Genomic DNA, 27,993 nt, shown 5'->3' with positions numbered 1-27,993 from the left:
CTGTCACCCCCTCCTGGAGATTAGAAAGATTAATGCACACAGCCCACTCTCTTTCTTATGCACGACCTTCTCCCTCCTTCTACACTAACATGTTACACACACACACACACACACACACACACACACACACACAGTAATCACAGATGCTCAGTGTGTGTTTTCCTGTGCTGTGGTCTCAGCAGGCGTTGACCATGAAGCAGAGTTCAACACTAAATCATCCAGACGCTGCACGCTCATTAATCTCTTTCACTCACACACACACACATACACACACACACACACACACACACACACACACACACACACACACTACACACAGCATGCACACACACATGACACACACAGCATGCAGCACAAACATTGCTCCATGTGTGTGTTTTGTGTCACTGACAGTTTGCTCACTGGATCTCTGCAGGAAGAACATTTTCCTGTAAAAACGACACTTTTGTGTCATTTTGTGTCTTTGTTTTAGTCGATTTGTCTTTTTGTCATCATCAAACATGTTTTCATGGTCATTTAGTGTCTCTTTGTTGTTATTTTGTTTTATTGTGGTGATTTTGTTTTATTTTAAAGTAATTTTTGGGGTTATTTTGTCTCTCTTTGGAGTTATTTTGTATCTTTCTTGTCCTTTTTTTTCTTCTTTTTTAGTCATTCTGTCTGGGTTTTTTTTGTAGTTGTTATACATCTGTTTTTGTTCCTTTTGTGTCTCTTTTGGTTGGTTTATGTTTTTTTCTTCTTTTTTGTCATTTTGCATTTCTTCATCATCAGTACATGGCTCTCTGACTCTTGGCAGTAATCCCTCCAGCAGAGATCTGCTGGAGAGGAAAGAGAGATGGATTTAAAGTAGACAATAAACCGTAATAAAGTTATATTAGTTCCTGTGTCCTGCGCTCTGATTGGTCGGTTAAATATGTTCCTGTGTTCTGCGCAGTGAGTGGCTCGTTGAATGTGTTCTTGTGTTCTGCGCTGTGATTGGCTGGGTGAATGTTTCCTGTGCTGTGATTGGCTGGTTGATTGTTTCCTGCGCTGTGATTGGCTGGTTGAATGTGTGTCAGGTCGTGTTGGGGGACGTTTTGAATGAATCATCTCAGAGATCAAAGAGCGGCTCAGGAGCAGATTTAACTTTTAATAAACCGTGTTATTCCTCAGCAGCAGACACAATCAATTATCTGAACCCTCCTCCTCCTCCTCCTCCTCTCCTCTCCTCTCCTCTCCCTTCACCTCCTCTTCCTCTTCCAATGAAAATATTTCTTTCTTTCTCACATTTCTCTTCTTGTTTTCCTCTTTACATTTTTAATTTCTAACCTCACCTCCTTTTCCTGATCTCATTTGATCTCCTCTCCTGTCCTCGTTTCCTTTCTTCTCATCCTCCGTTTCTTCTCTTTCATCGTCTCCTGTGTCCTCGTTGATCTTCCCTCCTTCCCTCCCCTCAGCCTTCAGCTCCTCTCCTCTCATTGTCTCCTTTCTTCTCCTTCTTCTTCTTCTTCAGCATCTTTGTTTCACTTCCCAAACTCTCCATGTTTTTCTCTTTATCTCTCCACTTCTGTTGTTTCTCCTCTTATCTCCTCGTTTCTTTTCCTCTCTATTTTCCTCCTGTTCCCTTTCCTTGTTTCCTCTCCTCCTTTCCTTTCCTTTCCTTGTCTCCTCTCCTCGTTCCCTTTCCTTTCCTCCTTTTCTTTCCTTTCCTTTCCTTGTCTCCTCTCCTCCTTTCCTTTCCTTTTTTCCTTTCCTTTCCTTTCCTTTCCTTTTTTCTCTCCTTTCCTTTCCTTTCCTCTCCTCCTCTTCTTTTCTTTCCTTTCCTTTTTTCCTTTCCTTTTTTCCTTTCCTTTCCTTTCCTTCCCTTTCCTTTCTTTTCCTTTCCTTTCCTTTCCTCTTCTCGTCTCGCTTCACTGGAGCCCCTGAGACTCCTAATGAGAACCTGAATGAGTCCTTCAGGGGCCTCTAATGATGACTCCCTGTGTGTGTAGTGTAGTGTAGTGTGTGTGTGTGTGTGTGTGTGTGTGTGTGTGTGTGTGTGTGTGTGTGTGTGTGTTCCTGAGCCTCCTGTTCTGTTACAGACTCTTTTCCCCTCAGTTCTGAACACGTTTTTCACTTTGGATTTTGTTTGTTGATAACGTGTTGATGAGCAGTTTGTCCTTCTGCTGCAGTTTCACACACACACACACACACACACACACCTGTACCTGTTCTCACCTGTCCACCTGCTGATCTGTTTCTGTTTTTTTCTCTGCAGGCGTTCGGGAACGCAAAGACAGCCCACAACAACAACTCCAGCCGCTTCGGCAAGTTCATCCAGGTCAACTACCAGGAGAGTGGCACAGTGAGGGGGTGAGACACACACACACACACACACACACACACACACACACACACACACACAGAACAGAGAGCTGGTGGACAGTGAGGAGATTCAGATTCACTAACCGACCTTTAACATGATGAAGAAGACTTTAATTCTAACAGCTATTTATAGCTTTTCATTTCCTCATGTGAGGAAGGAAACAGAATGAATCAGACAGGCTAGTTAAAAAGTGTAATCTCACAAATTATTAAAAATTCATAGATTTCGATAACTAACAGTCCCTTTAGCCCCGCGGTTCTCAAAGTGTGGGGCGCGTCCCACTGGTGGGGAATAGAGACGTGACATGTGGGGCGCGCCAAACAGGAGGACATTTTCTTTTTAAGCCTGTCTTTATCCAGACATCCGCGTATTTCATTAGCGTTGTGTTGGGGCGATTGGGACTAGAAAATTCCTCCTTGTCCAAAGTCGGAAATGACCGAAAAAGTTTGAGAACCAGTGCTTTAGCCTGTTTTATTGTTCTCTTCTGTTTTTTAATATCTTCATAATGACACAAGTCTGCAGATAAACTTTCTAAACCAAATACCAGCTGTTTCTATCACCAGGTTAATGTGCTCAATGTGTTTTAATCTCAGAGCGTACGTGGAGAAGTACCTGCTGGAGAAATCCCGTCTGGTGTACCAGGAGCACAACGAGAGGTGAGTCCAGCTCAGTCTGATCTGCATCATTTGCTGTTATTATTATATTATCACCTGGTTGGTTGGTTCACTAACACAGCGTCTGGGCAGATTATTGTTTGCATTTAACACATTCTGACATGGTCACATGGTGAGAGTTTATCCTGGACTCCTCTGCAGGTCGATTTATGATTATTGCATGCACTCCGTTGCAAAAAAAAGCTGCAAAACTTTGACTTTCTACACAAATTTTGAAATGTGGTCATTGCATCTTCATATTAACAGCATTTTTTGCTTGTCTGTGAAATAAAGATCCACTTCGAAATTGATTTAAACCTCCTGATCTTGCAAGTTAAACGTTTTTTTCCGTTTAAAAAAATCTTGAAAAGATGAAAATTAATAACTCCTAAAGCACGGTGGTGCAGTCATAAATAAGAAAAGGAGCAGATCCATATTCTGGTTTGTTTAGGAGATTAGATATCAGATCCATATTTCTGCTCTGATGGAACTTAATACTGAAGCAGCGTTCATTTCCTCTGCAGGCTGAGTGATCAGAGGATCAGGTGTCTCTGTCACGTTTCCTCTTGAGTTTAGTCATTTATGCAAACAGGACATGATTCTTTTAATACTTATTACACATCAGAGCTATTTTAAAGAACGTGTCTGGTTTCACTTCTTGTTTTCAGACACTATGAGACACTTTTTTACTCTTTAGATTCATCTGCAGCATGCAAACACATGCATTATAATTAATCAATCAGACTTTATTTGTAAAGCACTTTTCATACAAGAGAAATGTAACACAACATGCTTCACATAAAAAAGAAAAAAGGAATAATAATAATAATAATAATAATAATAACAATACAAAATAATAAAGCTAGATAAAAAATATCAAAATAATAAATAAATCATTATAAATAAAAAATCATCAATCAAAAATCATCAATAAAAAATCATTATAAAATCATTATAATATGCATTTTCTGTCTCTGTCCTCGTATCTCTCCCAGCTGACAGTGATTTAACCATAGAAATGTCCCCCTGGTGTTTTATCTCTGTGATTGGAGGACAGAATAATGTCCTCCGGTCATTTAATCCGTCTGACCCCGAGTGTCCCGAGGTGTCCTGTTACCCCTGACGACAGGCCCTGGCGGCCATATTGATAGAGTAGAAACTGAAGCCGGGACCCCCCAGACGGCTCAGACCTGAAGACAGACTGAGAGTCAGAGGAGGACGATAAAACTCAGAGATGCTGTCACACTTTATGACTTTAAGAAGCTGTTTCTGTCTGAATTCATCAGTCGTTTAGTTTGTTTATATATTGAGTTGTTAGCTTCACTAACGGAGGATTATTAACAGCTGTATCAGAGTTTCACCACTGCAATACTTCTTCTCTTAGTGACTTTCAGCCAATTTATTATTCTACCTCCCGGCCCAGAGAACAACCTGGAGCATTATTTCTGCATGTAGTTAACACATCTTTAACATGTTGAGATTTTATCACAGATTCCTCTGCAGGTTACATAGATCAGCTGTTCTCAACCTTGGGGTCCCGACCCCAATTGGGGTCGTGAGAGGATTTCTGGGGGTCGCCAAATCATTTTGGAAGTCAGCTCTGTAAATTTGGTCATTTAATGTCCTTTTTGGGGGGTAATTTTGTGGGTTTTTTTAGTCATTTTGTGTCTTTTTTGTCATTTTGTGTCTTTTTTTGGTCATTTTGTGTCTTTTTTTGGTCATTTTGTGTCTTTTTTTTGTTCAGTCTCAGCCTTCATTTCATCTCAACTACAGCACAGTTTTAGTTTTGTTTCTGAAAGAAAAGCACAATTTTTAAAAATTGTGTGTGAGTCAGCCGGTTGAAAGCTGTGACTTTTTTGTTACAAGTTGAGAGTTTCTCCCTGTTCTTTAGTCTAAAGCTTTGAATGGACTCTCCTCCCCGAGCTGTCCTCTCTTCACCTCATGGAGAATCTAAAATGTCTTTCTGTGAGTCAGACCCTCTGACCTGCTCTGTGTGTGTGTGTGTGTGTGTGTGTGTGTGTGTGTCTGCAGGAACTACCATGTGTTCTACTACCTGCTGGCTGGAGCCAGTGAAGAGGAGAGGAAGTCCTTCCACCTGCTGCAACCTGAGGAGTACCACTACCTCAACCAGGTCAGAGCACACACACACACACACACACAGCAGAGAACACACTCACACAGTAAACAGACACACACAGAGAACACACACGCACGCGCATGCACGCATGCACGCATGCACGCATACACACACTCGCAGGCAGGCAGGCATCCACACACACACACACACACACACACACGTGCATACAAACACACATGCATGCAGGCACGCACACACACACACACACACACACACACACTCACACTCGCAGGCAGGCACGCACACACACACACACACACACACTCACACGCATGCACGAATGCATGCATACATGCACACACACACAAACACACACACAGCAGAGAACACACACAGAACACACACAGAACACACACGCACAGTTCAGATCATAAAGAAATACAATTACTCAAATCTCCACATCAATATATTTGTTGTATTTTCTGTCAGATCATTAAAAGTTTCAGACTCCGGCACGCTGTCTCACCTGCAAAAACACATTTATTTCCAACATTTCTGAACAAAAAAATATTTTCTCTATGAAAGTTTTGCACTGAAACGACGCAAATAAATCTATTTTTGCAGGTTTGACAGATTGTGGAAGTTTGTTTGTAACTTCTGCTGCTCCTGTCTGATGAAATCAATGTTTCTGTCTCCTGTCAAACCATAAAAATCCTGTTTCTGCCACCATGGAACGAGGAGAAAAGAGGAGAAAGGATGTGTGTTATTGTTATTGATTCCATGAGAAAGTGATGGCTGCCTCGCTCTTTAAAATGTCCTGATTTCTTTCTTTTTTACTTTTTATTTGAGCTTGTCATAAGGGACATCATAATAAACATCAGCACACAAAACATGAGGGGAGAATAAATAAATAAATAAATAAATAAATCAGAAAAAAGGGAAAAAATAAATGTAAAATAATGTACATATATATATATATCTATATTTTTTATTATTATTTTTTATATATATACATTTTTTATTTTGCTATCAATCACACAATCAGAAAAAAGGGAAAATAAATAAAAATATTTAAATAATAAAATTAAATAATATTTATAATAAATAATAAAAATAAATAAATAAAAAGAGTGAAAATAAATAGATAAGATAGGATAATAAGAAAAAAAGTATATAAAATTAGTACATAAAATGGTACAAGAAGTAGATTAAGTTTAGGAATAGGTAAAATTTCAATAATTAATGTTCTTTAATGTTCTAATAATGCTCTTTGTGTTTGTGGAACCTTTTTTTAACTGGAAAAAAGATTAGAAAATTAAATAAAATCCTGGCTGAATTAGGTACCAATAAAAATCGACACAAAATATTCCACTAAACAGAATTAACCGTTTAAATTGGAGGAGATTTTTTAAATGCCAGAACTCTTTAATCAGCTGAAGGTGCCGATAAAAACATTCTGTCTGTGTGACTGATTGTTGCATAAAACCCAAAGTGACTTTTCACTTTTACTGCTGCAAAGAATTAATTTGAAGTCGTAAAAATCATTTTTTTCTCTTCTCGTTGGGGAACGTTTGTCTTAATGTGAGAAAAGAACATTATCATTAAAACCTGACGGAGCCGAGACGCCGAGGAACATTTCTCTTATTTACTCCTTAACCAGAACTGGATCATCCTCAGTGTGTGTGTGTGTGTGTGTGTGTGTGTGTGTGTGTGTGCGTGTGCGTGTGTGCGTGTGTGTGTGTGTGTGCTGGCAGCAGATGTGTGAGGATTCAGATTCCCTCGTTTTCCCGTTTTCACTCAGGAGGCAAAAAAAAAATCCTCCTTTGTTCTTTTTGGCTTCAACTAAAAAGTTTTTTTATTATCCTCACAACAACAAACCCTCCTCCTCCTCCTGCTCCTCCTCTTTCTCCTCTTTCTCCTCCTCCTCCTCCTCTCTTCTCCTCTTCCTGCTTCCTCCTCCTCTTCATCTCTGCTCCTCCTCCTCCTTCTTGTTCTCCTAGTTCTCTTCCTCTTCCTCCTCCTCCTTCTCCTTCTCCTCTCCTCCTTCTCCCCCAACTCTCTTCTTCTCTCCTCTCCTCCTCTTCCCCTCATCTCTCCTCCTCCTCCTTATCCTCTCCCCTCCTCTCCTCTTCCTCCTAGTCCTCCTTCTCCTCAACTATTTTCCTCCTCTCCTCCTTCCTCTTAATTTCTCTCCTCCTCCTCCTCCTCTCCTCCTCTTGCTTCCTCTTCTCCTCCTCCTCTTTCTTCATCTCCTCCTCCTCCTCTCTTCCCCCTTTCCTCATCTCTGCTCCTCCTCCTCCTCCTCTCCTCCTCCTCTCCTCCTCCTCTCTCTCCTCTTTTCCTCCTCATCTTCTGCCTGTTACTATGCAGCCCTGTTTCCATGGCAACAGCGACACTCGGGAGTTAATCTGGCGCTGACTTGCTCTCGTGCAGCGAGCGCCGCCGGTCGCACACACACTCGTCTGAGCGTGTGTGAGACACACAGCGAGCCTGCTGTTTATCACACACACACACACACACACACACACACACACACACACACACACGTGCACGGTGTCACTGAGGAGTAAACTGATTATCCATATTTATCTCTCGTCTCTCAGATGGATTTTATTCTGTTTCTGTTTCTGTCTGCTGGAACTAAACACATTAACTCGAGAACTGTAGTGGCTGAAAAATCTATAATTTTATAATAATGATAATAATGTAAATTATAATGTTAAAAACAACAGGACAGTGTCAAATGTAAAATAATTTATTTATTCAACACATTTCAGCAACAAAACGATTCAAAAGAGTTTATTATAAAACAATAAAACGTAAAAAAAATGTGGATTGTGCACCAAGTAGCTCTTGGGGTATATCTGCAAACATAAAACTTCATTAAATAATTATTTAACACACATACACACAATATTTAAATTAATAATCATTTAACAATTTCATTTCATTTTTTAATATAAGTTATATATTATTATACAAACAATGCAATATATTGTCAGCCAAATCTATAAATAATAACTGAGAAATAAATAAAAAATAAGAATGAAATAAAGAGCTAAATTTGCATCATTACTATTCAGTTTCAGTCAGTTGCTGATTTTTTAAAATAATGTAATTTTGTAGTTTGTCAAGCGACATTTTCTGCATTATACAATGATGGAAAAAATCATTGGACCATCCTTGTTTTCTTCAGTTTCTTGTTCATTTTAATGTCTGGTGCAACTAAAGGTACATTTGTTTGGACAAATATAATGATAACAACAAAAATAGCTGATAAGAGTTTAATTTAAGAGCTGATATCTGACATTTAACATGGTTTTCTTCATGATGATTTTGGTTATTATGAAGAAAACCATGGAAAATGGCCATAATAATGTAGGCCATAATCATTATAATTAGAAGAAATTAAATAAATTGAGCCATGAAACGTTTCATTCTGTGTGTAATGGATCTATATAATGTGTTATTTCCACTTTTTTAATTGAATTACAGAAATAAATAAACTTTTCTATGATATTCTAGTTTATTGAGATGCTCCTGTAGATGTTCTCCTCATTTCACCTCTTAGACATTTGATTTGGAACCAACATTTACAATTCTTCACTGAGCAGAAAACATCATTTTCTAATGTTTTTCTGTGTTTTTGTGTTGAAAATGTCAGTCAAAGTGAAATACTAATGATCAGGTCATAGAGTTGAGGCTGTGTTTAAAACATGATATCATAACATGGCATGGTGAACATTTTTTTTAAGGTTATATAGAGACAGGATGAAAAGGAGTGGGAAATGGACAAAAAAGACCAAAACACAAAAGAATTGTGTGATTTCTGAAATGTGAACCAGTAGTTTTCTCGCCGTCTCTGATCATGGATTGATTTAATTGTTGTAGCTTGGAGGTGTGTGTGTGTATGTGTGAATTAGTCATATTTTTCCTCACATATTAACAGTGTGTGTGTGTGTGTGTGTGTGTGTGTGTAACGCTCTCCCCTGCTTCCAGATGACAAAGAAATCTCATAAACTCCACTGGGACAATTACTATGAGAGCGACCTGGTCAGTATCACGGCGGCTCGTCTCTGTGTGTCTGTGCTCGTGGTGCTCTGGTGCCTCTCTGTGCTGTCCACACACACACACACACACACACACACACACACACACACACACACACACACGACCTGAGCTGACCTCAGCTGGTCCATGAACAAAACGTTTAAAGGGATTCCTTTAACGTCAGGACTTTACTGGATTTATCTCAACATGTTATGAGGCAGGTGTCTCCTCTTAAAGGGACAGTACACCACAAACCAAAGCTGAATATTTTCTGTGGTGTTATTTACTCATCTGGTTTGTTTTGAGAGCTACAGACTGTTGGAGATGTACACTGTAATAAAAATCTGTTTAATTTACGGTAAAATACCGGCAGCTGTAGTTGCCAGAACTTCACCGTAAAAAATACAGTGAGCGTATGTAAATGTAAATATCAGCAAAAACTGTAATTTTTTACTGAAAAATCCCATTACTTTTAGGGTAATTGTGTCATCATGGCATTTCTCCATAAATTGTACATGAAAATTTTATATTTACTGCAAAACTATGTGTTTTCTACAGTTTATGACAGTAGAATTCAAAGTTTCATGCTATTCTTTGATTTACGGTAATTAAAAGTGTCTACTACGGTGATGTACAATGTTTAATTTTACAACCTGATGCAATTTGACAGTGTTTTACTGTAATTTCTACTAACATTTTTTACAGTGTATATCTGAATATAATGAAACTATAGTTCATTATTCCTGTGGTGCTCAAAGTGCCAAAATGAGACTTTATATATTCCAGATTAATCAGATAAATATGAAACATGAAGGAATCCCTTTAATCTGCTGTTTGGCTTTGGATGTTTTGCTGTGGGGAGATTTGTTGGTGACGTCAAATCTGGAAGCCGCCGTCTTTAAAGGGAAGGTTCAGGATTCCTCCTCACCGCTACATTTATTATCTGCACACACTTTATATAATATATAATATATATTTAAATATCTAAGGCTTAAGTAGTTTTTAAAAAAATACTGTCGGCAGAATGACATAGCTACTTATTTATTTGTTTTCTATTTTTTTGTCATATAAGTTTGTATAAATTTGTATAAACAGATCTAAACAAATACTTGAAGAGTTTATTTGTAAAATCAGATATCTCTATTTGTATTTATTTATTATTTATTTATTTGTCATAGAAGTTTGTATAAATTTGTCCAATACTATTACAGATATTTGAGCAATTAAATTGTTTAAAAAAAAACAGAAACAGATCTAAACAAATACTTGAAGAGTTTATTTGTAAAAACAGATATTTCCATTTTTTTTTTTTTATTTGTCATATAAGTCAGCAGGGATCAGGAATACATGTAATAAAATTGTTTAAAAAAACACAAACAGCTTTAAACAAACACTTGAAGAGTTTATTTGTAAAAACAGATCTCATTTTTTATTTATTTATTTATGTACACTCTATTTTGTGTGCATACCAGGGAATCTAAACTATACAAAAAAAATAATTTGGAAATAAGACATTATCTAATGGTACATTTTGATAAATTGAGGAATCTACAACCCAACATCAGGTCACATAAACAGCAAAATGTGTGGATTTAAAAAAAAAAAATCCTCTAATCAGAAAGAAAACATGTTATAGAAGCAGAATAGCTGCTAAAAACATCTTTTTGTATCTGTAGAGTCTCCATGTCCCTGAAATGTAAAAGACTGGAATCTGAACTTCAAGTTGCAGAAATCTTTATTCAATAATTCATTACATGCTTCAAGTTTCAATATTGATCAATCAGCTTCACATCCTGAAACTTCCCTCTGAGTGTGTGTGTGTGTGTGCGTGTGTGTGTGTTTGGTCAGTGGGATTGTTGTGGTTAAAGGATTCTGATGAAGTTTCTTTGGTTAAATTTGACTCTTCAGTTGTTTTTCTCTTCACTTTGACTCTTTGACTTTATTTTAATGGTTCTTTTATCCAGTAAAGGTTTTTCTGAAGACACTCACTCTTTTTTTAAGCTCTTATTGTCTTTCTGGCTTCACATTTATCCAGTTAAGAATTTTCCATTGTGACATTTCCACATAATCACCTCGTCTCCTCCAGTCTGCTGGTCAGAGACGATGAGGCTGAAACACAGACACAGTAACAGACCTGCAGCCTGTAATACCACAGACTAAATATCTGGATCACTGTATGCAGCAGAAAACTTTTTTTTTTTCATCAGAAGCTAACCATTGCTCTCTGATGAGATCGTATCTTGTTTAGAAGCTTTTTCATCCTGCGGTTCTGTAAGATAAATCATTATATCTCTCTATCAGCCTGTAACTGTGGCTGGTTAGGACTCTGTTCTGCCTTTTACTCCGTTTATCTGCCTTTTGAAATAGACATGAAGGTTTCCCCACTCGCTGTTTTGTTACATTTCACTTTAGTTAGTTTTAGGCACAGAAAAAGGCCACAATTAATTCTGTTTAGGCTTCAAATCAACAAGTTCTCCAACATAAACGGCAGAAGACGTCGTGTGTCAGTACCACAAATTACAGCACGAAGGCACATATCACGACTCGCGTTTCAGGGCCCATATGTGTTTGGGGCATTTTACGCCAGCGAACTATACTAAAACGTGTGTACATCGTCTATGTCATTGGTGTCAAACTCTGGCCCGCGGGCCAAATTTGTCCCACAGTGTAATTTTATTTGGCCCGCGAGGCAATACCAAATTATTATATTATTATTGTACTTCAAAAGCTGACCCTCCAGTAAAAGGTTTATTTGTTCAATGTTGGCCCACGATTTTATTCAAGTTTTAAATTTTGGCCCATTGTGTATTTGAGTTTGACACCCCAGGTCTATGTGATGACATCAAACCTCTAACATTCGCGTGTAAATTACATTCACTTTCAATGGACAGATGAGCGTCACACAGACGTTGTTGTTGCGCATACGCCTACGTGACGGCTGCGTCACGGTGAACTACGCCTCAAATATGTGACATGAAGACCCGCGTGACTGTTAAAGGAACACTCCACCGTTTTTTCATGTTAAAACATGTTATTCGGTCAAGTAGGACGAGTTGATACAGACCTCTTGCGTCTCAATGCGTGCACTCAATCGCCCTGGCGCGCGGCGCCACTTGGCTAGCACTTAGCTTAGCCCAGTTCATTCATTAGGACCCAAACAGATGGACAGTTAGAAGCGACCAAACTCCTCCACGTTTTCCCTATTTAAATACAGCTACACGAGTAGTTAAACGACCAAGTATGGCGACACAAAATAAAACGTGGCGCTTTTCTAAGCGGATAAAAAGGATAACTATAATGTATGGCGGAATAGTACTTGGGAGCACTTCGACTCGGCGCAGTAATATCATCACTCCTGAAAAATCTTCTCCCCCTCCCTCTCCCTCTCTGAAACATGACGGCACTATATACCTTCTGCTTGTTATCGCAACCCTTTACGATGCACGTTATAACCATGATTGTTCACAAATATCTTCCTACAACCTGATACTTCGTCAGCTCTGCTCGAACTACTACTCCTGGTGCAGCTCACGTTGGTTCTGTTGACGGAAGTGAGAGGGAGAGGGAGGGGGAGAAGATTTTTCAGGAGTGATGATATTACTGCGCCGAGTCGAAGTGCTCCCAAGTGCTATTCCGCCATACATTATAGTTATCCTTTTTATCCGCTTCGAAAAGCGCCACGTTTTATTTTGTGTCGCCATACTTGGTCGTTTAACTACTCGTGTAGCTGTATTTAAATAGGGAAAACGTGGAGGAGTTTGGTCGCTTCTAACTGTCCATCTGTTTGGATCCTATTGAATGAACTGGGCTAAGCTAAGTGCTAGCCAAGTAGCTCCGCGCGCCAGGGCGATTGAGTGCACGCATTGAGACACAAGAGGTCTGTATCAATTCATCTTACTTGACCGAATAACATGTTTTAACATGAAAAAACGGTGGAGTGTTCCTTTAAGTACAATTCTACAGACACACTCTTTGTAGTGTTTGTGGAAACCAAACAGCAAGGTTCTCATTCTGCCATGTGCAAATGTAACGGATGCCTGTGCGCACGCTCGTCTCAATGTACAAAATAATTATTTACTTTATGATGATGAATTTTGAGTTTAACAGCCGCTTCGCTTCACAATTAAAGCAGTTCATGTATCACCAAGAGAGACGATGAGACAGTTTACGTGGTTTCAGTCTACACGTGACACGTTAAGGTGTCTGAAGCGTTGTGTTTAGGAACACACACGTTATTGTGCATAACAGGTTTACGCCTATAACAGGATGTTGAGGTATATCAGGACTGGACCGTTGCTCAGGCGCCAAACTGAGGAAGAGGCTGTGCTCATTTATGCACAAGGTCCACTGGATCATCAGGACCCCTCGGGGAGGGGCGACTCACAGACCAGTTCTCACTACGATCTGAATGTGGACACATGCGGCCTGAACCACCTCCAAAACTGTTTTTTTTTACATCCGATCTCAATGCGTCCTGACAGTGTTTCCACTGGTGTTCAGATGACCCAGACCACATGTTACTGCTAGATGGACACACAGTCTAAAATGTGAGATTATTCTTTTTGTCTCAGTCTTACAGGGAAATCAGAAAGTGCAACTTTTCCTTTAACTTTTTTTTTACTCTCTCGCTCATGTTGTTTGTTACACAACCGGTCACTGTTTGCTGAGTCACTGTCTCCCTCAGGGGTTAATGACCTCATCAGTCTGTGACCCCGCCGTCCATGAAGATGATGTCACTGTCTTCACACACACACACACACACACACACACACACACACACACACACACACACACACACACATACTCTGCAGCTCTTGACAGCTGTCTGAGCATCTGACCAGCCCTTTGGGCCCGTTTAACCTTTAACCTCCACCACTGGTCTGTGTGTTTACAGTGTGTGTGTGTGTGCGTGTGTGTGTGTGCCTGTGCGTGTGTAAATAGACACACTTGGCGCACACAGTGACAAGTGTCTACAGACTCCAGATGTGACGTCTGGAGCCAGAAATAGAAGCTGTGTTTGGTGTGTTTTAGTGTGTGTTTGGTGTGTTTTAGTGTGTTTGGTGTTTCTTTGGAGGATCCCAGAGACCAAACATGTCGTGGCTGTTTGTGTTTGCTGTGTCTGGTTCTGGGTTCTGCGGCTGCCGGGGTTCTGTTCTGCATTTTGTGCCTGTTTTGGGTGTCTCTTGGCTGGTGGTGGTAGTTATGGGTGGCATGCTGTTTCTGGCTCAAAACCAGCAACATAAATCAGGAACCAGTGACGGTAAGTAGCAGGAGGAGAACTCCTCACTGGATCCTGCTGAAAAAAAGCTGCGTCAGCTCGGCACAAAATCACAACTCAAAGCTGATTCTTTGTTTAAAATAGAAGAAGAACAGATTGTTTCTTAATCATCTCCTCGCTGCAGGTTCTGGTTTCCCACCAACATGTTCCTCTCTTTATTTTCTCTGCTTCCTTTAACGTATCACAATGTGCTGTTTGGCGCTGAGGTCCGAACATACCCGACAATTTGACTTCTCCCGGGTCTCGCCGCGCATCGACAACCTCCAAACCTCTTTGTTGCAATTGGAGAAGCTCGCAGGGAGAAGTCGGAGCAATTGTTGCTGCTGCAACTTCTGAGCCAAAAGCAGAAAACAAAGCCGAGCGTTAGAGTATTACGGGTTCCTGTGTCTCCTCTCGCTGGCCGCTCGCTGTGGTATGTGCTAATTACAGCCTGACAGAGACACGCTGACCGACCGGAGGGCCCGAGGACACACACACACACACACACACACACACACACACACACACACACACACCGTACACACACACACACACTGTACACACTCTCTCCTCCTTTATAATCACAGTTATATTAGTTACACAGAACCACTCAGCGAGGTTTCCCCTCTAACTTTGTTTCAGACTTGTTTGTTTTTCTGCAGCTACAGAAGAATGTATTTCTTCTCTGACATGCTGTTTTAATCCATCACTTCAAAGCGATTTTTGAGTGATTTATCATCTGTTGAGTCTGACGACCGTCACAACATTCAGCCTCCATGTTGGTCTGATCCAGTAAAGATGTTAAAGATGTCTGTGGGCTGAATCAGGTGTCTCAAACTCGACTAAATTCCGTGTTAGGAGAGTTAATTTGCAAAAACAGACCAATGGTGTCGTATACATATATCAAGTATCTCCTGCAGGACACTTGTACAGTAGATACACACATTTATTTGTCTGGGAAAGATTCATCTATCACAAAGTCGTGACGCCGCGCAAAACAAAACAAAAGAATCAGGATTCAGTTTAGGTTATGTGTAAATTCATTAAAGAATGTTTTGTGATGCTGATGTCTCTCCGTCTCTTCTCTCTTTCTGTGTGTGTGTGTGTGTGTGTGTGTGTGTGTGTGTGTGTGTGTGTGTGTGTGTGCCACCAGCAGGACTGCTTCACGGTGGAAGGAGAAGATCTGAAACACGACTTTGAGCGTCTGCAGCTCGCCATGGAGATGGTCGGCTTCCTGCCCAGCACACGCAAACAGTGAGATCAGACACATCCTATTATTTACACGTTAGAATAAAAACATAATTTTAATTTTTAATTATAATTCCATTTTTAATTAAATTTTTTGTTTAATTAATTAATTATTTATTTTTATTTTTATTTATTCATTATTTATTTTTATTTAATTTAATACAATCTTATTTAACTATTTTTTTAAACTTTATTTTATTTAAACTTTATTTTATTTTATTTAAATTTTATTTTATTTTATTTAAATTATTATATCACTAGAAAAGAAAAGAAAAAAAATGCCAAAAACGATATAGATTTGGGGTAAAAAAGATTAAATTAAAAAGACTACAGTCACATACATATTTTTATTTTTAATTTAATCTTATTTTACTTTATTTTTTTAAACTTTATTTTATTTAATTTTATTTATTTATTTATTTTAAATTATTATATCACTAGAAATGGAAAGGGAAAAAAAATCCATAAACGATATAGATTTAGGAAAAAAATTGTAAAAAAAAAAAGATTGAATTAAATACATACATATTTTTATTTGTAATTTAATTTAACTTAATTTAATCTCATTTTACTTTATTTTTCTAACTTCATGTAATTTTATTTTAATTATTATATCACTAGAAAATACAATTTTAAAAAAGCCAGAAACGATAGAGATTTAGGGGAAAAAATAGTAAAAAAAAAAAATGAATTAAAAATTGCAAACATAAAACAGAGTACAGCTCATAATTCTCACAATAAATCAGACATTTTAACAGTAACGTCACACTTTAAAAACCTCTTCAATATCACAGGTTTTAACAAATGACAAAAGCATTTCTCAGATGTTGTAAAACTCAGAAGCCTTCTTATATTCTATATATTTGAAATTCAGACTTTGCCAATAAAGGATAATATTAATTTTGATCATTTTTGCATGTCAATTTGCCAAATAAAGAAACTATCCAACAGCAGAAAGCTCACATGATAAACACTGAAACTCTTTTTATTCCCAGTAAACACATAAATAAACAGGATCTTAGTCACTAACATACTGTAAACATGTAAACAACGAGTGTTTCTCTGCAGGATCTTCTCTCTGCTGTCGGCGATCCTCCACCTGGGAAACATCCGCTACAAGAAGAAAACCTACCGAGACGACTCCATCGACATCGTCAACCCCGAGGTGCTGCCCATCGTCTCCGAGCTGCTGGAGGTGAGTTATATATAGTTATAATAACCTTTATCAGAATATTTTCATCTGAAAGACAGAAACCTGACTGTCTGAGTCAGGAAGCTGCTCGTTTTTTTATGGTAGAATGCAGCTTAAGGCACTTCCTGGTTTGCCTCCTGCTCAGACCTGGAGGTTGCCGCCTGGTAAAAAGCCCCAGAGAGCCTCTCTGTGTGGAGGACAGCTTGTGCTGACAGCAGCATGAAGAGGTGCTTCAGGTCCCAGAGAGCCTCAAACCTGAGAACCGTTTGGTTCAGGACACTTTAGATCCTGTCAGGAGCAGCAGTCTGAATATCAGCTGCAATGTTTAATATATATAAAATACATCAGAAATATATCATCAAGTATTAACCCTCTTATAGGAATAATATCAGAAGGTATCTTGTTTCTTTGTTGTTGCTCCTGTTACATTTTACTCACTATGGATTTGTTTTCCCAGAAATCAAAAAAATCCATATATAGAATATCTCTGCAGCTAAATATCAACCGCAATGTTTAATCTATATAAGATATATCAGAAATATATCATCAAGTGTGGCTTCCTGTCAACTATTAACCCTCTTGTGAGGATAATATCAGACGGTATCTTAGTATTTTTTTTTGCTCCTGTCGGCTGCAGCGCTCGTCTCTAACAGACGCTCGTTGGATGGTCACTGATCGTCCAATCACGTCCTTCCTTACACAAAACACTCATTACTTGTCTAATTGTATTTGTGGAGCAGATCAGTCACTTTGTCTCTGTGATTAAAGTTCAGTCAGAGTTCAGTTTCAGCTGCAACATTCTGCAGAAGAAGTCAAACTCTGCGTGCTCCGTGGACGGTCTCACGCTGCTTTTTCTTCATTTAATTATTCTCTACTGTGTATTTTTATAACCTCATTTGTGTCGTATTATTGCACAAACAAAAACAGAACTTAAAAAGCATTTCTGAGGCTTTGATCTAAACATACTGTATATTTTCTCCAGTCTGCTGTGCAGCTTCAGACCACGAGAGACGGGGAAAAAACATTTCCTGGCACGGGTTGACGTGCAACGCAGCTTTTACAAATTTATGATGTTGTGCTGAGTTTCTTGACACTGAGTGCAGACCACACACACACACACACACACACACACACACACACACACACACACAGACACACTCGTCAGCTCCAACATGCTGTTCTGGTTTGCTGTGAGGAGGGACGGTGGCACCTCTCCGTCCCTGTTCCTCTCTGCAGCGATCGGCCGGATGTCTCTGTTGAGCCGCTGACAAAACAATGTCCGAAGTGTGCCGGAGACGGCTGTCAGCAGCTCCGCGGGGATGTTATGACTGAGGGTCCCCCTTTAACATCCAGACCGGTCTCTGGGACTCTGCAGAGGTCCGGCCACATGCTGCCCACATGCTCCACTTACTGTTTTAACTCCCAGTTTATTTGGGCGTCTGTTAGTTGGTGCAGCGGCTATTTGTCCCCGGGGACGTCTAAAACATTCTCACAGGGAAGAAGAAGAAAGAAAAGGAAACCAAAACATGGTTTAAAGAAGTCAAACAAACAAACAAAGAGTCTGAGAGCATCTTTAATTTGTTTCTGTGAGACTGAAGGGGGTCGACCAATCAGGAGTCAGTGTGTGTCATCAGGGAGATCATTAAAGAAATATGCATGCAGAAACTGTAGCTTTATTAGTGGAAAAATATGACGAAATTGGCTGAAAAACCACTTGTTTTTTATGATTTCTTATAGAATTTTTGCAGAGTGATTTGTAGGAAATCCTATAAAATATGACACGGCATTATAATTAAATCACAGTCAATGTTTGAATCACTTAATGCTGCAAAGCCGTTAGATTTAGGCACAAAATCAACTTTTTTTCAGGTTTGAAAAATTGTGTTTTCCAGGAAATAATTGTACACATTTTTTGATAATAATTAGTGAAATATATTGAGAAATGAGCTAAAAAGGTGAAACTTTGTATGCATTTACATTTAAAATTTAATTAACTTGATGCTCAGAAAGAAGGGGAAACCAAACACGGCTTAATGAAGTCAAACAAACAAACAAACAAAAAAGTCTGAGAGCATCTTTAATTTGTTTCTGTGAGACTGAAGAGGGTCGACCAATCAGGAGTCAGTGTGTGTCGTCAGGGAGATCATTAATAGAAATATGCATGCAGAAACTGTAACTTTATTAGTGAAAAATGTTGAGAAATTGGCTGAAAAGTTGAATTTAGACAAGGCAAGGCAAGGCAAGTTTATTTGTATAGCACAATTCAACACAAGGTAATTCAAAGTGCTTTACATAAACATTAAAAACAGCAACACACAATTGAAAAAACAGTCAATTAAAACAGGGAAATAGAAATAAAAATACAAATAAGATAAAATAAGATACAGCAGGATAAGAAAAGAGATAAAATAATAAAAAGCACAAGTCAAACATTGTTTGTTTGATGTGATTCTTTTGTTCATTGCATACAGAAAATTCTGGGAATTAACTGTACTGAGCTGAGAATTACGTTTGATAAAGCTACAGTTTGCAAACTGACACTTGCAATAAGAGTTATTAAACACAGAAATACAGAGTATTAATTTGAGCAAAACTAGCGTAGTATATCAAACCTTGTTAGCATGAATTACTGAGTTTAATAAAACATAAAACATTGACGTTATCTTTACAGTTTAATCTCACTTGAGTTAGTTTTATGATTGACAGGATCAAGTCTCTTTTCGTCCTTTCAAAATAAAAGCCATTGGGACATTATTTACACTATTAACATCAAATTGTATTGAAGAAGATTTTTTACTAGTGATTGAGACCATAGTGTTGTCCTAAAAAACATTGCTGAGGTAATAAATCAAGTGAGAAGTTTTCTCATTTTGTATTGACATGAATGGACTAAAATGCTTCTGCAGCCACCGTCAGCGCCCCCTGCTGGGATTTATGGTAGAATGCAGCTTAATGCACTTCCTGTCAGTTTGCCTGACTGCTCAGACTTGGAGGTTGCTGATTGGACAGGATGGACGTGACTGTGTGTTTGCTAATGAGAAGCTAACGAGGCGCTGGCTGCAGACTGATGGGTGAATGAGACTGAAACAGGGAGGACTTCCTGTTTCCTGCAGAGGAGGAAGTGGAAGAGGAAGAGGAGCCGATGAAGGCTGACAGACGGATCTCTGATCCAGTGATGTAAACATTCCTGAGCTCAGTGATCAGTCCACAGAGAGCCACAGATCACTGAAGCCTCCAGCTGTTGATAAAAAAACAGAAAATCTGAAAACAGAATCTGAAAACAGATTTCTGAGCCTGAAGCCACTTCAGTCTAAAATATGTTCATTCATCACAATCCTCTAAAGGCAACACATTAATAAAATCCTGTCAGATTTCTGTTTTACTTCCTTATCGGTGACATTTACAGCTGTTTTTCTTCGGTCTGTCACAGATACGGCTCGTTGTCTCATTTCTACAATAATTCCAGTGTTTTAAAATCTTTGATTACAAATGTGTTGGTTCCCACAGTCTCCTATGGCTTTATTTAGGAGAACAAGAAGCAAAAAATGTGTCAAAATGGCTTTTTGCATTGTTGAACATCAAACCCAGTTGTACATTCCTAGTTATTCTGCTGCAGAAGAGCAGAATAATTCTGTATTTTAACCCTCCTGTTATGTTCGTTTCTCAGGAGCAGCATATTGTTTAATTATCCAAAACTGTCAGAAACTAAAAAATAACATTGTTTATATATTTTATTTTATTATATTTCATTAATAACTCTATTACCAATCATTTCAATCAATATTTAGTGCAATGGGGTTCTTTACTTCTAAAAGATTAGGTTCAATGAGGATAATTCACTTGTTTTTCATAAAAAATGCACGTTAAAACTTTTTTTTATGTACATTGGAAAGACCTACATATAATATATATATATATACATATATATATATATATATATATACATTTTTAGTGTTTTCCTTTTTTTGCGCGAGTTGATAAATTAACATGAGTCACCTCTACTGTACAGTACTCTACAGTATCTATGTAATATAAACATGCAAATATGAGAAATGAACCATTTTCATTTTATATGTTGATTACACTTATTTAGCCGAGCAGAAGAAGTTTCATCCGGAAAAAATACTTTTAACTATTTTTTTTTTATTTTTAAACTTTGAAATGGATCAATTTGACCCACAACATAACAGGAGGGTTAATGCACTAAAGTCAAACTTTATTTTGCCTTATGCACCACTTTGGACGTCAACTGTCAGCTGTTACCATAACAACAGTCAATAGATACCTGTTTACTCTTTTGAGCTCTCTCAAACTGTTAGTGCTGCTGCAGAAAACACAACTCTGGTCACCTGGTCGAGGTCTGAGTGGCTGCATCAAAACTTTTAGACGCACTTTTGGTGTTTTTTTGACATTTAAAACAATAAAATAATAGGCTGGTGTGCAGGTCAGATGCTTTCAGTGTGTTTGGGCCTTCACTAAAAGTCTTTGTGTTTATTGAGGCGTGTAACAGAAGACTTAGATGAGAGATGATTAAAGCAGCAGTGGAGGCAGAGCTGGTGGAGCATCTGTCACAGCTTAACATCTACAAACCTCCATCCAGCTCCAGATCTAGAAAAAACTGGTTAATTTGAGAATCACTGACCCCAAACCAGTTCTTACAACTGTGTGTGTGTGTGTGTGTGTGTGTGTGTGTGTGTGTGTGATGGTATTAAAGAGACGAGCCTGTTAGCAGCAGAATAAAGACCAATCAGCAGCTCCGCTCTCAGCCCACGGATTACCAGCCAGTGTGAAATGAAGTCTGATTATACCACCAGCCCCCCTACACACACACACACACACACACACACACACACACACACACACACACAGAGCCTGTTAATGTCAAAGTCTTTATAAAGGAGCCAGCTGACAAAAACTACATTCATAATGGTATTAGCTGTAACATTAACACTCTGCCCTTTAATACATGAAGACATCAGACTATTACACACACACACACACACACACACACACACACAGTCTCAGCAGCAGCAGATGTTCGTCCCACTCCCATAATCCCAGTAGATGGAGGAGATTGTGTGTGTGTGTGTGTGTGTGTGTGTGTGTGTGTGTGTGTGTGTGTGTGTGTAAAAGGGCCGGATTAATGCATCAGATCTGTGGGTAAAGTTTGCTGTGATCTAGTTAATTTTCTGGAAAGTCTCTTGATAAACTGCTTTTACTGTATATAAAATACGTGATAAAATGTCACATTGATGTTAAAAATTGTCAAAAGTCATTAAAGGTCATAAACTGTGTTAATGTTCGTGGACGGGACTTGAGCCACCCTGAAAACTCAAAGTAGAGCTCAAATAAATGTTTCTGTTTGGTTTTAATTATATATTTGGAGCTTTGATGTCTTGATTGACAGCTGTAGGTGACTCCTGATTGGTCGGCAGGTTTTTAGGGCGGGATTTACTCATGACTCCTGAATCTGGGTTATTTTCGCTTTAACTTTTGTACAGTAGGAGGACGTGGAGAAGAGTTGTTGATTCTTTAAACAGTCACACATGAAGGTAGCAGAGAATTATGATTGATACTGAGAATAATAAACAAGTGATTAATCATTCATTCATCATTCAGCAGCCTTTCACCACTAGTGACACGCTGGCTGAGACTCGTCGTGGTTAGAGTAACTCTTGTTTTTGATACTATGAGTCATCAGAACTTTTATGTTTCTCAGTAGTTTTTTCCCATGAAGATGATGCTGGTGGTTTACCTGAGGAGCTTAAACAGAGCAGAAAGATCACACAATTAAAATAAAGTTAAAGGAGATTATTCTTGAGAAGTATAGAATGAGCTGCTTATTAGGCGTGTTTCCACTGAGTACTTTTTGGAAAGCAGCTGAGTGTTTCTACTTTTGTAGCGACTAACCAACGGAAATGTGAAATGTGACAAAAAAACAAAGCGGCAAGCAGTGTTGCCAACTTAGCGACATTTAGTGACTATTCAGACCCTCTAGAGCAGTGATTCCCAACAGGGGGTCGGGCCCCCCAATTGTGGCCCTCGTGATGATATTTTGTGGTCCTCACCTTGATATGAAAGTTAAATTTGAGTTTTATATGAATGGCAACTTACCGTTTTGTGTGTGGAAGGTCCCTTTAATTACTTTTTTTTGGTAATTTTGTGTCTTTTTTAAATAATTTTGTGTATTTTTTAGTCATTTTGTGTCTTTTTTTTGTAATTTTGTGTAATTTTTTTTGGTCATTTTGTGTAATTTTTTTTGGTCATTTTGTGTCTTTTTTAAATATGTCTTTTTTTGGTCATTTTGATACTGCCTCCAGCGGCCCCCAGGTAGTTTGAGTTTGAGACCCCTGCTCTAGAGATTCTTTTCAAAAAAGCACTAGCGACAAATCTAGCGTTCCTACTCTTCTTAACGAGTAGCAGGCGCCGTCCCAAAGCACTCACAAGCGGCCCAGTCCTCCTGCAGCAGTCTCTCCAGCTGCAGTCAGAGGAGGAGATGTTAACCCCTCAGCATCCAGTCTGACAATGAATCACGCATCCGTGTAAAGTACCTAATGGAAGCACGACTATTGACAAAATCAAGTAACTGATCGTTTTTCTCATCTTCTGCTGCTTCAATTTTAACCATTTTTTACAGTCTGTCTCCTGTGAGTCCTCCAGCTTTATTGATGTGAGATATTAAATTCCTGGAGATAAAATGATGCACTTAAACATTACTGGACTGGACCGTTGCTGCTCCATGACTTCATCACTTTAAACTGTCAGATAAAGGCCAACATGTCTCAAAATACTCACCTCAGTTAACCTTGTGCTGGTCTGTGGCTCTGCTCTGTTTGTTTCATCCTGATGACCCTGAACCTTCCTCCTGACTCGTCCCTGTGTGTTTTCCTCTCCAGGTCAAAGAGGAGATGCTGCTGGAGGCTCTGACCACCAGGAAGACGGTGACTGTCGGGGAGCGCCTCATCGTGCCCTACAAACTCGCTGAGGTGAGCTTTTTATTCACACACCTGCACACACACACACACACACACACACACACACACACTATCTAACCTTCTGAAACTGATGGAGCAGTGAGCATCTCTGCTTCTCTCCTGATGACGACTCGCCTTGTTAGTGACCTGTCAATCAAAGTTAGTCCCGCCCCAAATCATACAATTCTATATCTTCTATTTTCTTCTAAATGGGGCCATTATTTACTCTATTAACATCAAATTGTCTTGAAGATTTTTTTATTAGTGATTGAGACCATAGTGTTGTCTAAAAAACATTTCTGAGGTAATAAATCAAGTGAGAAGTTTTCTCATTTTGTATTGAAATGAATCGACCCAAATGCTTCTGCAGCCGCTGTCAGCGCCCCCTGCTGGAATTTATTTTAGAATGCAAAAATAGATATTTAGCAGAGAAATTTAACATGTGTTTTTACTTTTTTTATGATTCATGTGTGGAGTTTGCATGTTCTCCTTGTGTCAGTGTGGGTTCTCTTCGGATCCTCCGGCTTCCTCCCACAGTCCAAACACGTGTTCTCAGGTTTAATTGTCCGTAGGAGTGAATGAGAGCGTGCACTGTCAGCTGGGATTGGCTCCGGCTTCAGATAAGCTCTTAGAGATAATTGAGTGGATGATTTCTGTCATTCTAACCGTGTTATTCTGCAAAAACACATGATTGAGTTGTTCCCACTTCTGGCCATGATTGTGCTGATTCCATAGAGCTGCAGGACTTATATGGATTTATAAAGATTTATAGTGAAATACAAGGACACAGAGAGGAGAATGTAAAAACAGAAAAAAAAGCCTTGTTGAGGGTTAAGAAAGCATGTTGTGGCTAAATGCTTTGTGATGAAGTACGTCAGCTGTAGTGTAGATCCTGTAGATCGTGTGTGTGTGTGTGTGTGTGTGTGTGTGTGTGTTTCTTTTGATAAAGGTCTCTTCCTTTGCAACTTCCTGTTTCCTGTCGAGTCGAGCTGCGGGGCGACTCTCCTCCTCAGCTGACCCACATTTTCTCTCTGATGTCCGTCACTGTGTCTGAATATTAATATGACTTATCTCTCAGAGACTTTGATGGTTCAGAGTAGATTTAAATATCTGTGAGGCCTTTTGTCGTCTGTTCTCGGCTCCATTATCCATCCATCTGATCCACGGGTTAGTTAAAAAAAAACTCTCTCTCTCTTTCCCTCTCAAACAAACAATAGGAAAGTTTCCTCAGTGCAACTGATTATTGTAAACCTGCTGTTTGTTTGTTTTTAATCCCCACAGAAACTTAAAACATTAGAAAACAAGAGAAATTAAAATATAAAACAACGTTCACAAACGTTCTTCATAAGTATCTATGTAATTTGGTGTTAATTAGTTCCCTACAGTGTCGTTCTTTAGTTCCCTGCAGCTGATACTTATATAGCTCCCTATATTTAGTGGTCAGCGTCTGTTTTAGGCACTTGAATTTGAATTTCCTATGGTGGCTGTTAAGTTAGTTGCCATACTGAGCATGTTTAGTTCCCTACTTTTTGTAAATAGTATGTCTATGGTAGGATTTTTTTTTAGTTCACAAACAGTGAGTTAGTTTTAGTTCCCTACACTGGCTACATGGTTGTTGCAGTTGGTGTTATTTTAGTTTTCTGGTTCCCTACATTGGCTTTTATGGTTAATTTAGTTCCCCATATTGGCTTCTATTATTGCTTAAGTTCCCTACATTGGCTTCTAGTGTTATTTTAGTTCCCTTTATTGGCGTCTATTGTTGTTTTAGTTCCCTATATTGGCTTTGATTGTTATTTTAGTTCCCTACATTGGCTTCTATTGTTATTTTAGTTCCCTACATTAGCTTCTATTGTTATTTTAGTTCCCTACATTGTCTTTGATTGTTATTTTAGTTCCCTGCATCGACAGTTATTGTTGTTTTAATTACCTACATTGGCTTCTGCTGTTGTTTTAGTTCCCTATACTGGCTCTTAATCTAGTTTGTTATGGTTGGTGTTGAATTAGTTCTTAAACAATAGATGTTTAGTTCCCTACATTAGACTACATTTAATATTTAGTGGATATGGGCACTTAATAACTGTTTTAGTTTCCTACCTTGGCTGTACATTTTCTAAGTTTCCTATGGTCGGCCACTTTAGGGAACTTAATTATTACCTAAAGTCTTTCTTAATTCCAACAGAGACTATTTGGTTTCTTACAGTGAATATTAATTAATTTTCTGACATTGAATATCTAGTAGTTAGGTCATCATACTTTAGGGAACTTATACTGAGAACTAAAAAACAGTTGTTTAGTCCCTTTCTCTGGTTATTTATTGAGGTTCCTACATTGGATGTTTGGTAGTTGGTGTACATAAGAAGCAGTTTTAGTTTTGTTTTTTTAGCTCACAATGTTGTAAGTTAGTTCCCCTAAATGCAATATTTATTGCATGATTGGTGTTTCCTGTGGTGGCTGGTTAATTTGTTTACCACAGCAGAGTTTTGGTAGGTTCTTATAGTGAATCAGGATGGTCTCTCTCTCTCTCTCTCTCTCTCTCTCTCTCTCTCTCTCACTCTCTCTCTCTCAGTCATGTGGTCTGCTCTGAGGAATGTGCTGCTCCACTGGAATATACAGTAGAGAGGCCAGGATCCAGATCCTGAGACTGTCTCTGTTTGTCTCTCTCTTCCTTCAGTCACACATGTTTCAAACACATAAATTCCTTTTTCCAGTCGGGCTGAGAAACAAAAGGCTCAGACAGTGTGATCAGAAACCTAATCCTGTCTCAGGGCTGCAGCCGTGATAAACCTGCATGTCCTGCAGCTTCTGCTGTGAGGACATGGACGTCCCCTCCTGTCCTTCACCAGGTGGTCTCCTCTGTAGATAAAGAGCTGCAGAGACCTTTCAGGGTCTGAAAGTCCCTGACTGACAGAAAAGGAAAAGATAGAAATAATAATAGGAAAAAGCAAAGCGGGGAATCCCCGAATGTGGAGAAAATATGATTACCTGTCAGCATCGAGGTTATTTCTGCAGCCCACGAGATCCTCAGAAACATTTTGAAATAGATGCATTATACAGTAATGGAAAAATTATTGGACCATCCTTGTTTTCTTCAATTTCTTGTTTGTTTTAATGCCTGGTACAACTAAAGGTACATTTGTTTGGACAAATATAATGATAATAACAACAATAATTAATGTTATCTAGACATTTCCCATGGTTTTCTTGATAATGATTATGTTGTTTTTTTAAATCAAAAACAACATGGAAAATGTCTAGATATCAGCTCTTAAATTAAACTCTTATGAGTTATTTTAGTTGTACCAGGCATTAAAATGAACAAGAAATTTAAGAAAAAAGGTGGTCTAATAATTTTTTCCATGACTGGATTTATTTAAAATTTTCACTTTCAAAAGCTAGTTGCAGGAGTTACATTGAGCCATCAGTGTTGTCAGCTAAAGTTGGTGACATTTGTTGAAAACAAGCAGTTTAATGTGGAGTCACGAGGCCGAAACATGGACAGACTTTAAAAATGCAACTTGGAGACGTTTTGGAGGAGTTTTCTCTTGTTGCTGCGTGGAAATGTTTGTGTGTTTGTGTGTGTCTGGATGTGTAGAGGCCGGAGCTGGAAGCTGCTGTACGTGGATTTAAAACAGGTTTTGTACAGTGTTGTCACAATAACTGATCAGATCACAACCTGTCCTCAGTGCACTTTGGGTGCATTCACACCTGCACTTTCATTTGGTCAAGCACTGTCAGATCGCAATCTGATCACCCAAAACACATTTTAATATCAGGTTTAGTTCCTTATGTTCTGTCCCGCCACCCATGTCCACCCATGGCCTGGACCATCCGCGACCGCTCCCCTGAGAGAAGGGAGGGAAAAAATAAAAATAAAAAAAAGAACCAGAGTTTGGACCGACCCAATCCTGCCAACCATGCCCAGGAATAGTGCTCTGTGCTCAGCCACGACCTCCTGAGTTCATCCCTTGCTCTGCTCTGGAGGCCTATGTTTTCAAAAACTGGGTTTCTGAAATCGTGCGGAGGTGGACTTGATGCTGTGTAAAACCTAGTAGCACCAGGGACTGTGCAAGCCCCGGACCTCACAGGCTTTGTGAGTCTGTCCCTCTGGTACACCGGGGAGCTGCTTTCTCTCCTCTAGGATGACTTTTCTATATATGTGTGTGTTCTATATGTGTAACATACAGCCCTAAACCTGACCATA

The 27,993-nt window shown here is 38.9% G+C and overlaps 1 protein-coding gene across 1 annotated transcript in view; it reads left to right on the top strand.

Annotated features, from left to right (window-relative positions):
* LOC131973898 (unconventional myosin-IXa-like) overlaps positions 1-27,993 on the top strand; it is a 177,850-nt gene that overhangs the window by 92,994 nt on the left and 56,863 nt on the right. Inside the window, exons 3-9 of the mRNA XM_059336024.1 lie at positions 2,234-2,328; positions 2,935-2,997; positions 5,026-5,125; positions 9,071-9,124; positions 15,532-15,632; positions 16,695-16,821; positions 23,715-23,804. Coding sequence (XP_059192007.1) covers positions 2,234-2,328; positions 2,935-2,997; positions 5,026-5,125; positions 9,071-9,124; positions 15,532-15,632; positions 16,695-16,821; positions 23,715-23,804 — 630 coding nt within the window. The remainder of the gene's footprint in view (positions 1-2,233; positions 2,329-2,934; positions 2,998-5,025; positions 5,126-9,070; positions 9,125-15,531; positions 15,633-16,694; positions 16,822-23,714; positions 23,805-27,993) is intronic.

Source organism: Centropristis striata, chromosome 6 (assembly GCF_030273125.1).
Source record: "Centropristis striata isolate RG_2023a ecotype Rhode Island chromosome 6, C.striata_1.0, whole genome shotgun sequence".
NCBI classification, from domain to species: Eukaryota; Metazoa; Chordata; class Actinopteri; order Perciformes; family Serranidae; genus Centropristis; species Centropristis striata.
Note: the sequence above shows the minus strand (reverse complement) of the source record. Positions and strands in the feature narration are given on the sequence as shown.